The sequence below is a fragment of the Poecilia latipinna genome, unplaced genomic scaffold, assembly GCF_001443285.1.
Source record: "Poecilia latipinna isolate Pla-1442-1.1 unplaced genomic scaffold, P_latipinna-1.0 Scaffold459, whole genome shotgun sequence".
Classification (NCBI taxonomy): Eukaryota; Metazoa; Chordata; class Actinopteri; order Cyprinodontiformes; family Poeciliidae; genus Poecilia; species Poecilia latipinna.
The window spans coordinates 278,125-292,692 of record NW_015113075.1 but is presented as its reverse complement, the minus strand read 5'-3'; the positions used below and the strand labels follow the sequence as shown (position 1 = coordinate 292,692).

The following is a 14,568-nucleotide window of genomic DNA, read 5'->3' as shown; positions in this document are numbered from 1 at the left end:
CTGGTTTGAATTTTTATTCAAAATTGCTAAAAGACCAAAAACACACTCATAGACATGGCCTGTGTATGTTTGAGTGTTATTTTATAATTGGTAATGAAAATAGTAAAATACTGGTGCTTAAAATGTTGAACCTGAAGCCAGACTTGGAATATTAAAGAGAAAAGATGCAATTTAAAAAGAAATCTATATCTAAAAAATAGACACATTTTCACAAATTAAATCGTTTTCATTAATGACAGAAACATTTTTTTTTTAATTATATATTTTGGATATAATATTAGTCAAGATTGCATATGAATTCTGTGTGTACAATATTTTACATGACAGAGGAAATAAGTAGGAAGTACTGACCCTCCTTTGCCAAACCACAGCGAGCTGGAGGTCTCTCCTCGAGCCTTTGCAAAAACAGAACAAGGAGAATAATGTCAAACAAAGAAAAACTTTGTTTTCAAGTTTGTCCGTGCAGTTTGTTTTTTTTACCCCTTATGCTGTGTGAATCCAATAGCAAAGCTTTTTTTCAGGATTTTACAAACTTGCTTTCCATGTTACTATTAAAGAGGGAAAAACAGGGCTGAGCCAGAAATGTCACAGTTTTGGTCTTGCAGTTGCTTTTGACACAGTTGGCTTAATTGACAGGCTCCATGATATGGTTATTACATCCTGTCAGGTTCTAAATGGGTTTCATTCATACCTTTCAGGCAAAAGACAAAAACGATGAGATCAAGTCTGAATCTAGAGGTTTTCTCAGGGTTTAACTCTGGGATGTAATCTTTTCATTGTCTAATACAGTTTGGCTCACAAAGAAATAGTAACGTTTTTAATATTTGTCATGCTGACAATAAGCAGCTTTATTGCTCCTTTAATCGTAGGAGCTAAATACCACGTCTTTCCTTTGTTTATGATGGATGCCCTGACCAGAATCAAGCTGCTTACAGCTGCTTGTAAGAATCATTAAGTAAGTAACTTTAGTCATAAATCACTTTTCACAGTTGGAATCACAAACTGCTTTACAGTAAAACATATAAAATCTAAAAACACAAAGCCTCAGAAAGACTTTATGTTAGCTTTTTTGTTTTTTTAAACACTTTCTTGAAAATACAGTTGTATTTAAAGAGACAGGAAGTCTTATTATTGCCCCTAAATATTGCCAGTCTGTAATCAAGAAACGCCTTGACAAACAGGGCTTAACTGGAGAGTCATACTATGGAAACCTTGGTTGTTAGTTTTGACTCATCCATTGTGTCTTGGTTCCTATTTCTAATCTTTAAAGTCTTGTCTCAAACCTGGAAGAGGAGATTACATTTTATACATTTAACTCTTTACACTTTCTTGGATTTAAATAAGAATGAGGTTGATAGGTTTCTAACTTCCACAACATAGAGACAGAACAAAATACCCACTATAGGCTTTTTGCAGTGACTTTCAAAGTTCATTTTAAAATTTTAGCCTTCACTTTTTAAGACTTTGATGGCTCTGCACGGGCTTTTGTCTCTGATCTCAGATGTTTATTGAATATTTTATAGTGGGTTTTATCATATATGGCTTCTTGAGACCCACTTTTATATGTTTTGTTTTCTAAATATTTTGTGCTTTTACCTGTAAGATGTTACATATATAAACTTTAGCTACTTACTTGTGCTACCCAAACATCAAAGCAATAAAGCTTCCATTTATAATCTATATTTCTAATCAATAATTCTTATATAAATGCAGCCTATCAGGATAATGTGGAGACAGCTCTTGCAAAATACAACAAAAGGGATTCAAATTGCTATGAGGATGAATAAACAAAATGAAAGCGTCTGTAATGTCAGACAGGACTAGGACTTCACCGATTCGCAAACGTTCAGGCTGCACCTACCTGTCAACATGCTCCAATGACGGCCGAGCAAAGTGCATGTGAGTATCGCTATGGCAATGACATGAAACTGGAAAGAAAACAAAGTGGGTCGGCACAAATAAACAAAAAAAAATAAAATAAAGACAAGGAAAAGGAAGCCATATGTACATAAAACGCAAAGAAACAAACATCAACAGAACATTGAAGCAAGTGATTAATTCTTTGCACAACTGAATTCAAAATGTAATGATTAAACAAAATGTGCAAGTGAAAATCAAGCAAGCAAAAACTGAAAAGTGCTCAGCTAAATCAAGCTGTGTGGTGCTTCGCCCAAACTAAAATAAAAGCTTGCCTTTTGACAAGTATTAATATTTTAAGAAAGCTGAAAGGCATTAATTATAGAAGATATATGGCATCATGTCTGTTTCCTGGTGAACTGCAAACCTCAGGATCAAAATAGACTTCAGGAAGTTGCCGTACATATCAAGCCTGCACATCAATATTGCACGGCGCATAAATATTTCAAAGACTTGGTAGAAACTTGTAGAGCCTCTTGAACTGGTGCATACTTAAATGAATCAAACCAACAGAACTGGGTCCAGAGTCACTGAATTTGAAAGAATGGTGGTGAAAATAGCAGGAAGCTGATTAGTGAGCTTACCTCTCGAAGCTGGTCTAAGACCTTGTTGTAGAGCCTGAGCCAGTTCTCCTTGGCTCTGGCTGCTGGATCCACTGGCTCCTTCGGCTCCTCTGGTACTGGAGGACTAAAGGAAGGATATTTTATATGTAATAGTAAGAAAAAGCAATAGTGCACCGTAGCGTGGTGCTCGGGCTGCAGTAAGACAAAAGAGCCATGAAAAGGGAGAGTGAAGGATAGTGAAATATGCTCTTTGTCAATGAGATATTTAGGAGTTTTGACAAAATTGCTGCTCACAATATTGGCTGTTCATCAAAACTAATCAGCTCTAAATGCAACAAACTTCTCTACCAACGAACAATTTTATTCTAACGAAACTCAACCAGTCAGTGTATATGTAACACATCTGAAATTACATTCTTGTAGACTGTATTAATGGTTATGTTAAATATTTAATGCGTTAATTTTTTAATACGATTGATACAAAGAGGATATTAGTTGAGCTGTGATTACTGATTGCTGACAGGCTCCTAAAATCTTACTTTATCTATACTCCCAATCAATCTTGGGTTTACTCTGAAAATTGCTTTGAATTTAATTCAGTTGAAAAAAAATTAAGAGGTGGGCACTTATTGTATCATTTATCATCATAAATTTCAAATTTCATAAAAAAAATATTTATTGTTGTCACAATAAAGTCCCATTAATGCTGTTTGAACCCTCCCAAACTATCTGGATCGTCAGGATTATTAGTTGTACTTGTTTCTCCACTGTTTGTTCCATGAGACTGATAAATAATAACAATTTAAAAAATATAATTACTTGAATTGTCTGTGTGTAGCTTAGTGATAAAAATCACACTTTTATGTGATTGGTATCCAAAAGAAGCAAATAAATGGTGTGTTTTTTCAAGAGCAGAATCTGTTTGTGGGGCTACGATTGCTGTGTTATGCAGTCAGAGCCACACAGGTTCCAAAACAAGAAGGAATAAATAGTTTTTATTGTCACTTTTATTTCTGTCACAATAGTACCACAAAATATTGTGATAAAACTTTAAGTCCTTATTGCCCACCCCTATTAAACGGACACAAATCTAGACACTGCTGTCATCTGTTGACATTTCAGTTTATCAGTTTCATTTCCATTCCCAACATTTCTTACCTTTCAGGTGGAGCCTCCTGTTGCTCTTCTGGTGTCAGCGGTCTGCTCTCTTCATACTGCTCCTCTTTCTGCTCTGCAGGAAGCTTCTCCTCCTCCTGAGCAGGGGGAGTACTGACCTCTTTCTCCTCCATCATCTCGTTTTCTAACCACTCTTCCTCAATCGGAGGTGCAACATCCTCGAGACTGGCTGGCTGTGTGGCAGCGGGATCGTTGGCGTGTGATTGTGGCACCGCGGAGTGCGGGGGCTGCTGGGATGGAGGACCAGTGGCAGTGGAGGGCGGCTGGGGTGCCGAATTAGCCAGGGTGGCTGGGTGTGAAGGAGGGACAGAGTTTGCTGGAGGAGACTGGTGCTGCTGAGGAACGGCTGACGCTGGTGGGTGGGCCTGCGGAGGCTGGGCAGCGGGAACCGATGACAGGAACGAAGAAGCCAGGCCTGTGACTGCAGCTGTCAGAGGTTTGGCCATTGAGAAGAAGGACGTGGCAGACGGGGCTGCTTGGGGTTGAGGTTGTGTCTGGGGTTGGGGTTGTTTGGGGGGCTGGGCCGCTTGTTGGGCAGCAGGGGGCTGTGCTGTGGGAGGCTGAGCCTGATTGGACGTTTGGTTGGGCGTTTTACCTGGGGGCTGTTGGTGTATAGAGGACTGTTTCTCCAGAGGAGGCCTGGAGTTGGGCACTTCAAGCATCGGCGGAACGGTTGATGTTGGAGTGGGAGTGAACGGCGGCTCAAGGTCCTCACTGAGGGTCCCGTCCAGGTTGTACAAGTCCTCATCATCATACATCATCTCCTCATCCTCATACAGACCTTCCTCCTCCCCCTCATACAGTTCGCCGTCATCTCCCTCGTAGAGCGCGACCTCCTCTCCTCCGTCTTTGCTGTAGCCGCCCTCATCACTGTACGCCCCCTGGGTCTCATCGGGGTCCCAGTCAGGGGAGCCTTTGCTGTAGCTGACAGAGGAGTGGCAGGAGTGGTATGAGTCATTCTCGTCGTACGGGTCCCTCTCCCCGTACTCTCCTCCGTAGTCTTCTTCACTGAGCTGGCTGCTGCACCGGCTGAGCTCTGCAGAAGACGCATAGCTTCCAGTAGGGCTGGAAAGGCAGACAGACGACAGCAAGGAAAAGTTAGAATGCAGTAACATGTAGTAAACAGTCAGCCTCTTTATGAGGGTAACGTCAGAAATGATTATTGAGCGCTGCATTGACGCACTGTGGTCGGTACGCTGTGCTCCCCACTAAACACCTTTTATGCGCATCTCAGAGCAGTGGAGAGAACTGCTGATGGCTAATCAATGAAAACACAGGAAGTAAAAGGGTACCAGACAAGCAGCAAGAAACACAGCAGAGCAGAAATATGCTGCTGGACAGCTGACAAAGAAAAAATGGAGGAAATATCAAGAAATGAAACAACAACAAAAAACTAGCTTTATATGTCTTGATGAATGGGGGTTATTAAAAAACCGAGCACAGGCTCATAGAGAGAAAGGAAGATGATAGAGAAGATAAGGAGGCAGCAGTGGGTACAAAACAGAAGGAAGAAAGGTAGAGAGGGAGGGTGCGCACAGAGCTGAGTGGATGAGATGGAGAGGAGGAGGTGTGGGGAGAGAGGGGGGAAGCCCCTGTCCAATACACTCACACAAGCAGCTAATCTTATGTGCCGTATTGACCGTTAGACTGCCAGTTGAATTATTCATGGAGCGAGAGGTGGATGCATATTTTCATTCACTGTCTGAGAGAAAAACCCATCAATAAACGCTGAGAAATCACACAGCTCCGAAAATAACTAAGAAGGAAACAGAAACCAGTCTGGGTGGGCTAACGAAAAGTTGACCAGTGAACAGACATCATAAGGTTTTATGTCATAAATCCGTTGGATTTGTTAATTGGAACCAGGCTCAGTTGTGTCACCTGGACACACAGGTGGAAACTGTAAAGCTCATTTTTGACTGAACTCCATTCAGCTGTTTTTGTAACGTTAAAAATAGCTTTTTGTGTATCTAAATAATATTTTCATTGACATTCCTTCTAGAGCCGTTTGGAGGTCATGGTCGTAGAAGTATATTGAGCAAAATGCACTTTTGACATCACCAAAAATTAACTTTTTCAATGCTTTCAAATTAATGTATAAATAAAACTTTCTAACACCCTTATTGATAAAAAAAAAAATCTCTCCACCTGGAATACCTATTGCAAAATCTGAATCTATTTGTTAAATAAGAAATTAAGTGACCAACAATGCAAATTAATTAAAGTAAAATTTGTGAAAATTATTTAGTTTGTAGAAAATAGCTAAAAAAATTGCACTTTTTTGCACTTTTGACCAAACAAATTTTAAGGAACAACGCTCTGGTTCAACCTGAATTTTAAGCTGACTGAAGCCTATAAAGCAGTGAAATATTATTTTTTATTATTTTTGAATGCGCTTTCAGTCATTAAGTAGAAAAACCACTAATGTATATTTGCATAAATCTTAAGACCAAGGTATCATGTTGCAAATCAGAGAGAAAAATCAAAAGTGTTTCCATCAAGAAAAACTTGATGGAAACATGAAATAAAACATAATTATTTAATTTCTTTTTTAAAAGTAAAGCATTTAGCCAAGTATTAAATAAGGAATGGTGGGAGTCTCCTCCCTGATTGCAGCTCAGATCTGAATGTTTTCTGCAAAACTTTGCATTTCAAATTATTAACCAAACTTTTAGTCATTTTGGTAACTGAAAAGATTTCCTTTCTCACAGGCAAAGACAAACGTTATAATGAAAGTACATGTGATTAAATAAGAAAGACGCAAACCTGATTGTCCTTTGATGGTGGTAGTCGAGATCTTGGTTGTTCCCGGAGCGTGGATACGACAAGCTTCTGGAGCTGCGATGCTGGTGGCTGATGGGATACTGGTGGACGGAGGCGTTGGGTTGGGACGTGCTGTAGTAAGGAGGTGGAATGCTGTTACTGGTTTCACTGCGGTAGTCGCTGTCCCTGTCGTCAACAGCGCTGTCTGGGTCCTCGTCTACTCAAACACACAGAAATAAAAGGCAGAGGGAAGTGATAATAACGGTGAAGATGAAAAAAAGAGTTTAATCCCAATCGAACCATTCTTTCCGATTCTGACTGGTTGGCACGCTTTCTCAATTGAACCCTCTACACATTATTCATGAAAAATTTCAGACTTTTCAGGACTCAAGTTTCCAGAGTTCCAGTCCTTTACAATTATTTTAACCCTTTCATGCATGAATTATGATACTCTGTGTCAGGTTTTTTTTTTCCAATTTTTTTGGGGATTTTCTTAAGGCATAAAAAAGGTAGGAAATTTGTATTTATTTATTTATTTATTTACTTATTTATTTATTTTTAGGTGATAAATTGTAAATTTCTCCAAATACAAAGTTGCTATTTGAAAAATACATCAGTAGTATTGTTCTTTATGAGTTATCTGATGTCACAATATTTTTTTTACCTGCCAGAGTCGTCTACAGTAGAAGGAGGGACCGGGTCGGTCGGCATGCTTTTTTTTTCTGTCGGCTATATTGGATTTAACAAAAAATATTTCTTGCATTTCCAGCTGATGGTCAGTAGTTGATGGTGTATTTTATGATGCATTAGTGTCCACTTCAGTGGTCTGTGTGCATTTATGACATAGAAATCCACAAGAAGCACAAGAAAATGGCTTTTAGATAGCTGTCCACTGTAGTGACCACTATGCATGAAAGGGTTAAGATAATAAATGTTCACAATGCATTTATGGCAGTCGATATGCCTTAAATATCAAAGAAAGCAAATGACAGAGCAAAGAAGGAAGAGAGAAAAGAATGAATGAACAAATATTTTCCAAACTGGAAAGAGAATCCTTCATACAGAGAACATTCACACGTAAAACACATGACGAACATAAAGTTGATGCGCTTGCTAAAGAGATGCTTTATTTTTCTGTTGTGTTCATAGATCAACAATTACCGACCCAGAGGAAAGTGCTAATACAATTGTACAGAGTGAAGCAGTCAAAAGCCAAACTGGTGATCTATTAATCATTTATGATAATCAATCCTCGTCTTTGGCACTCTGAAAGCCAAATGGCGTCTGTGACTGTTCCACTGCTGACTCCTAAAAAGGCATCGGACTAAGTTTTAGATATCATCCCTGGTCCTGCATGCATCGTTCTCTCTCTCTCTCCTTCTCTATGTGTGAGAAACTTAATCTGCTCAATGTCTATCATTACCCCCTGCTCTTTCTTTTTTCCTCTGAGTTAACAGAAATGAATAGCTGCAGTTGTGTGGGTGAGTCTGACAGGCACTTATGTAACACTATCCGCTGATCACAACAATGGGGGAAATGACAGAGAAAAGCAGACATTTTTTGCATAAGATTTATGAAGTTTTCTGTTTTGACTGTGGCAGAGCAAGAAATATTTATAAGCGTCTTCTTGTCTTCCTTTTAAATCACCCGTAAAATTAAATCTACTCGATGTTTAATCAAATAAAGTGAAAACTGGAGAATAAATACCATTTTTCACAACCATAAGTGGCCGAAATGTAGGTAAAGGCATTTGCGTAACTATCAAAAAATAAATAAATAAATAAATCTGTATTCAATAGGCATTATTTAATCAGATATCTTCTGAATCGCTTTAGTGGAAATTCACAAAGCAGTACAATCTGCTTGTGAATGTCCATCAAGTCCAACATATGCCAACAATTAGCATCTACTTTTGAATCGTATCGCTGCTACTTATTCTTCAGATGGAGTGAGGCAATAAAAGCGATAAAGAAAAGACTTTTACTTTGTAACGATTTATCTAATTAACAGAGAACGTCAGACCCTGACGAGGCATCCTGAAAGCCCTTTCTAAGTCAACAGATTATGTTGCACATTGCAGAAGACCATGAAAAAAATATTCATTTAGAGATGAAAAACATTGAGTACAGAATACGGTGCACTTACTTTGCTGATCTCCCCACAGACTCCAGTTACCTGCAGAGAAACAGGAGAGAGTTTGTATTGATCTTGACCTGAACTGGTACTCATACTCCCAACATGCATTCCCGCCATCGGTGCTTCAATGTTCCCCAATGCAGGCAGTGAATGGAAAGAGTCTCTCTAATTGCCTCAGACAGCTGGCTCAGCGAACTCCACAGACTGGACCAACAGCAGAAAAACACAGGCAATCTCAAGGAGCTTGACTCCAGACATTTGATAGGATTATTGATCCTTTATGGTGCAGCGAACAAGACCTGTTTCCCCTCTAACGCACAGCAACCCATGTGTGGCCAAACATAATACCAGAGGCTGAGTTAAAGCAATCTAATTACACGTAAATGGATAATTTTCAGTTTTGTACAATCAGCTGCAGGTTACTTACAACACTGGGTTCCCGGCACACGGAGAGGGCGTTCCTGTTCCTCCTGGTATGAGTACTTCATTTGACAGAAGCAGAACAGATGAAAACTTACTGTTAAACACGAAGTTGGCTGAGGATCACAAAAATATGTGTCATATATAAAGCTATGCACACAGTATCTTGGAAAATAATAGCCTTTCTCACATTTCGTCTACATCTTTCAATTTATTCTGTTGGGATTTTATATTAACTGTGAAATGGATCAACAAGAATGCATCCCAGAATATTTCCAAACTGGAAAAGCTGAGCATGCTTGTATGACATTTCAAAAGAAAGTGCTACTAATTTTCTTTCCAAATTACAGAAAGTCAAGAAAAGGTTTAAGTGGTATCAATATTTATGCAAAGCACTGTGGAAGGTGAAGAAAGCGTTATGAGGATTTTAGCAAGTATGATGCAACCTGCTCTCTGGCTTGTGCCTGCACTGCAGGATTATTTGGGGGTGTTAAAACAAACAGGCTGGCAGCTCACATCTTGGTCCCTCATGGCATTGAGCTGCTCCAGTTTTTTGGCCCAGTAGCGCGCCTCATCCTCAGGGATATCTGAAAACAATCATTCGGTCAAACTCCAGGTGACAAAATCTCTCAAAAATAAGGCTCATCCAACTGAAACCCTTTGAATAACCCCACACAAAATCACCTGTCAGATAACACTGAAACATGGTGGAAAAACATCAGCTGTAATTATACTTTGGCCTGGTTCTGATGGTCTTTTTTTTTTTTTTTAAACAACAAAAATACAGCTCTAGATGCTTTGGCTTGACCTCACAACTCTATATTTAAAACTGTCCTGTTTTGCTTACAGTCTCAGAGCCAACTCTCTATAAATAGGCAGGATGTGCATATTGAGGAGTCAGGTGTACATTATTGATTAGAGGAAGAGGAAACAGGATAGAAATGACACCTAATCAATGCTAAGAGGAACTCAGCTTGATCACCGAGAAGAAAAAGGACACAAACACTTCTCCTGGTGCAAACTATACAACTAAAAAGTGGGTCAGGGTAATTAATCAGGCAGGTTTTTGCTGCTCATTTGTCACTGTCTGCACTGAAAATATACAGACAAGTATAATTTATTTGTTCCAAACTCACTCCAAGTGATTTCACTGAGCAGACGTAGATAATAACTACTACAAAAAACATATTGCACTATGCTTTTTACTTTTAAACAATGCTGTTCTTTTGTGAGAACAATTCTTGCTACTCTACCCACACTTGGTAGTCTCACCTAGTGGCAGTTCAAAGCGTGTATCAAGCAGCACCAGGTGCAGAGTGGGATCTTTGGTTCCACAGATCTCACTGTCAGCCATGATGACTTGAGAGTCCAACGTGAGCCACTCTCCAGGACCTTCCTGTGTACACAAAGATTGCAGGTAATGCAGGGGGGCCGGGGGAAAATTGCACAAACCATTGAAGAATGCAGCGGTGGTCATGGCGAACCTCATTTGACTGTCGGATGCTACCGAGGGGAATCCACACGGTGCCGACCATGGTGTCCCAGATTAACCCTTTGTTCCACACCTCCACTGTCAGGCCAAGGTCCAGCCGGTTGATTTCACTTCAAGAGAAAAATAAATAAATACAAAAAATGTAAAAATATTAGGATATCATTAAAGCTTAAATTTGACAAAATAAATAATCAAAACAGAAGTAGAAACATGGAAGCAGCTGGTCAACGAGTAAAAAGGGTTTGATTGCTATGATGCAACTAAAGACTTTTCCTCTGGATTTTATTAAACCTCCACATGGATCTACTCTCAGAAAGTGGGTCTCGCTCCAGTTGTTTGGTCCGCACCAGGATGAGTGCATTTACACCTGCACAATATGTCCAAACAAAGTCTGCTCCATTTATAGCGGACCAAATGTGTCAGTTGTGTGAATCCACCCTATTTTTTATTTTTACTGTGGCTAACATACAGGCTGATGTGTTTGGAGCAAATCTACAGCAGTCCAATATAAATCCTATATTAGACAGCAGAGAGAAAGTTGGAAAGTGATGAAGGAGTGATGACTAAGGGGAGGGAGGGAAAAGGTGATTGTATCGCCTGCCTGGAGGGACAAAGAGGGAAGTTTAATTAAGAAGTAAAGGGAGTAGACTCCCTATATCAATGTTACTCCTTTTTTCTGTAAGAGAAGTATGATTTAAAGCAGTGGCTGAGGAGGGGGGGGCGAGCCAGTTTGAGGGAGAACATGAGTCCCTCTCTGTAGCCCAAATGTTACATAACACAGTTCCACTGATGCAACCCCAGTACAATGCTGCACGCCTCCAAACATCATACAGATGCAGAGGACTCCGCAGTAATCCTGCCTGCTGCAGCCCACATCCCGCTAAATGATTCTCACCCTTCACCGCCCATATGCTGCTACACTGTCAACACTGAATCACTCCAGCAGCCAGATATTCACTGTTGTGTAATATTAGCGCCTGCAACGAGATACCATTCAATATCTGTGGAAATATAAGATGAAATAAATAAAAAAATATATCAAAAGAGAAATATCTAGTCTAGAGAAGAAAGCTGCAGAGAGGGAATGGAGGGAGGGGCAGTGACAGAGAAGAGAAAAGAAGGGGTGGAAGGAGGCCAAAGTTAAGAACGAGAGAGAGAGAGAGAGAGAGAAAGAGAGAGAGAGGGAGAGAGAGAGAGGCAGAAGTATCAGATGAAAAAGAGCAGGAGACAGCTGATGAAGGTGGAGAGGAAGAGCTGCGAGAAACAATACAGGGATAAAGAGCACTTAGGATGAAGAAGTGGAAAGAAAGAGCAACGAAAGCTGATAGAAATCAAGCAGTGGAGGGAGAAGTAGAAGACGGGTGAATGAGAAGAGGCTCGTGATGAAGGGGTGTGTGTGTGTGCGTGCATGTGTGTGTGTGTGTGTGTGTGTGTGTGTGTGTGTGTGTGTGTGAGAGAGAGAGGATACGGAAGGACTCACAACATGAAGTCCTGCTCCCAGCAAGGCAGGTTGCCCCTGACAGCGATGGTTGTGCTCTTCACATTTTGCACTTTTAGAGTCACATAAGTGTTAAACTTTTCTGCAGGGGAGAAAAAGACATAGAGAAGAACAAAAAATGTCCGATGGAGAAAATAAATCTGTTTTTTTTTACTGTCGAATATACATTCTGTTCGCTGACACGATTGCTAACTCTTTTCCAAAAAGATCTAGCCACAAACAAAACACATATTCCTTATGCGCCTCCTCCCGTTATTTCGGTAAACCTAGGCCTTACCTTGGGGTCCATCCAGCTTGGCTTTCTTCACTGTGGGAACACAGAGAGGGACATGGTGACACACAGGAACACCATCTGTTTTCATGCTCACGTCTTCTGTTTTCATACAGAGAGGGCGAACCAAGGAGGTTTGCAATGTACTAAAATAGCAGTCAAGGCGACATGTGGAACATTGAAACAAAACCTTTTCATTAGAAGAAAATTTAAAAAATCTGATGAATAGTGCCAATTCAATTTTCTCACATTTTGTCACATGACAACTTTCTTCTGTTTAATTTGATTTTTAGTGAATATTTTACAAAATAAATATCTGAGAAGTGTTGCATGCATTTTGTATGTGTGATCATGTGTTGTTTTGATACCCCTAAATAAAATCCTGTGTGACCAGTTGCCTTCAGACAATCCAGCTGCTCTGTGAAGCTCTCTCAGGTCAGAGGTCATCAGTAAACAGGGACAAAAGTTTAAACACCAAAATCTAGCATTCATGGAGGAGTGGCAAAAAGAAAATCATCTTTAAAAAAAAAGAAAAACATGTTAGGAGTCCTAGTTAAAGTAGTGTAAAGTCAAAGGAAACGTGTAAAAGAAGGAGCTCTAATCAGATGAGACCAAAACCTAACTTTTTGGCCTAAATGTGATAAACGATTTGTACATGTGATAGCATCATCTTGATCACAATAAAAACATGGTGGTGGCAGCATCATGCTGTGGGGAATGCTTCTCTTTAGGAGTGTTAAGAATGCTGAATATTAATGTCTCCCTGACATGTGAAGCGCAGGGATCAGATTAAAATACTGAGGGGAAAGTGGAAGACTCAGAGCGACCAATTTAATAAAGAGAGTTACAAAACGCTTACAGCAAAAACTTTTCGAGGGAGAAAAACACAGGGCTAACAGGAGGGAGAATCAGACAAAGACAAAAGGGAACAGATTGGTATATATGCAAAAGGTGTAATCAAGGGAATGAGGAACAGCTGCAAGGAAAACATAAGCACAGACGAGACGAGGAGATAAAAAAAAAGCTGTCCTGAGAGGAGAGTCAGCCTGAGGGAAGGAAGAAGATAAGCAGGGCAGGAGGAAGGGAGAAAATATAACATAGGAAAACCCTGAAACTAACAAACAGCAACAGAAAGAAGAACCTAAATCTAATTGCACAATAGTAAATCAAGAATTAAACACACAAAGGAATGAAAAAAGGAAAAATCTAAGTAAGTGAACAAGGAAAGGAAATGATCAAACCAGAAAAAAGAACCAAGATGAAAAAAAATGTAATATTCTTTCAACCTTACATTTATCCACAAATTTATAGTTTATCTATCTCACAAAATCTCAGCAAAATATCACGAGTTTTATGAAAATATAAAAAGTCTCATGGTGTATCAAGACACTTTGTAAAAGTAGTCAAAAATATTTATTAGCACAGCATCAGCGAACCACTTAAAATCTGAGAACAAGTTGAAAATAATAAAAAAACATATACAGAGCTAAATAGAACAGAATAACTTTGGCTGCATTGCAAAATGTCTTTACATTTTTTTTACTTGCATCATATTGCTGTGAAATACTAACTACTAACTTCAGACATATAATTTCAGTTCATTTCTGCAAGTTAACTTGTGAGAAGCAAACTGTTCACTGCAATAAGTACTTAAGAAAGTACTTCTTTAAGTACCTGCTCTACGTACTGAAACATCTCATCTGGATCGTGTATGAATATCTGTTATGTTTTGCTGTTCAAGCAGTCCATTCCAATATGGAAAATATTGACAAGTGACAGCAACAAAAAAATATTGTCATAAAGGTACCTTTTGTCCATACTAAGCAACTCATATATAACATAATGAGTATATATGAAAAATATACATATTATCCATCATCACAAAGAGGAAGAGGTCACCAAGCACACTCAGCATTACATAAGTGTGTGTGAGGAGTGCAGTCAGTTATGCAAATGCTGACTGAAAATATGATTCTTTATTGGCTCTGATGTTTCTACAACTTAGATCAAACGAGAAACCATAACCAGTGCTTAAACATGGATTTCAATGTGCTATGAAAAGTTTAAAAAAAACACACACAACAACATGCTCATCTCACATTAATTATTCATCCATAGAGACGTTTATTATTCTGTATTTATTATTTAATGCGTTTGGAACAAATTTCTCTCTTTTCCTAGCTTTAAAGGCAAATATTCCAGTCTAAATCAAACAGTATCTGCCTGTGGATTTTTCTGTGGGCTCCCTCTCTGCAGCACTGTTTTACCAGCCGTGACGTAACTCACACATGCATTTTTAATGCTCCACTACCCACTACTCTCAACCACGTAC

The 14,568-nt window shown here is 39.3% G+C and overlaps 1 protein-coding gene across 2 annotated transcripts in view; it reads right to left on the bottom strand.

Annotated features, from left to right (window-relative positions):
• Positions 1–14,568, bottom strand: part of LOC106951441 (protein unc-13 homolog A-like) — a 37,206-nt gene that overhangs the window by 18,255 nt on the left and 4,383 nt on the right. Inside the window, exons 2-12 of one of the 2 annotated variants that reach the window (XM_015038988.1) lie at positions 12,243–12,272; positions 11,948–12,047; positions 10,460–10,577; positions 10,248–10,371; positions 9,492–9,562; positions 8,983–9,037; positions 8,565–8,594; positions 6,423–6,636; positions 3,639–4,721; positions 2,502–2,604; positions 352–395 (exon numbers count right to left, since the gene is read on the bottom strand). In XM_015038988.1, the coding sequence (XP_014894474.1) occupies positions 352–395; positions 2,502–2,604; positions 3,639–4,721; positions 6,423–6,636; positions 8,565–8,594; positions 8,983–9,037; positions 9,492–9,562; positions 10,248–10,371; positions 10,460–10,577; positions 11,948–12,047; positions 12,243–12,272 (1,972 nt within the window). Of the gene's footprint in view, positions 1–351; positions 396–2,501; positions 2,605–3,638; positions 4,722–6,422; positions 6,637–8,564; positions 8,595–8,982; positions 9,038–9,491; positions 9,563–10,247; positions 10,372–10,459; positions 10,578–11,947; positions 12,048–12,242; positions 12,445–14,568 lie in introns of those variants that run through there. The other variant, XM_015038986.1, reaches the window with a different exon arrangement.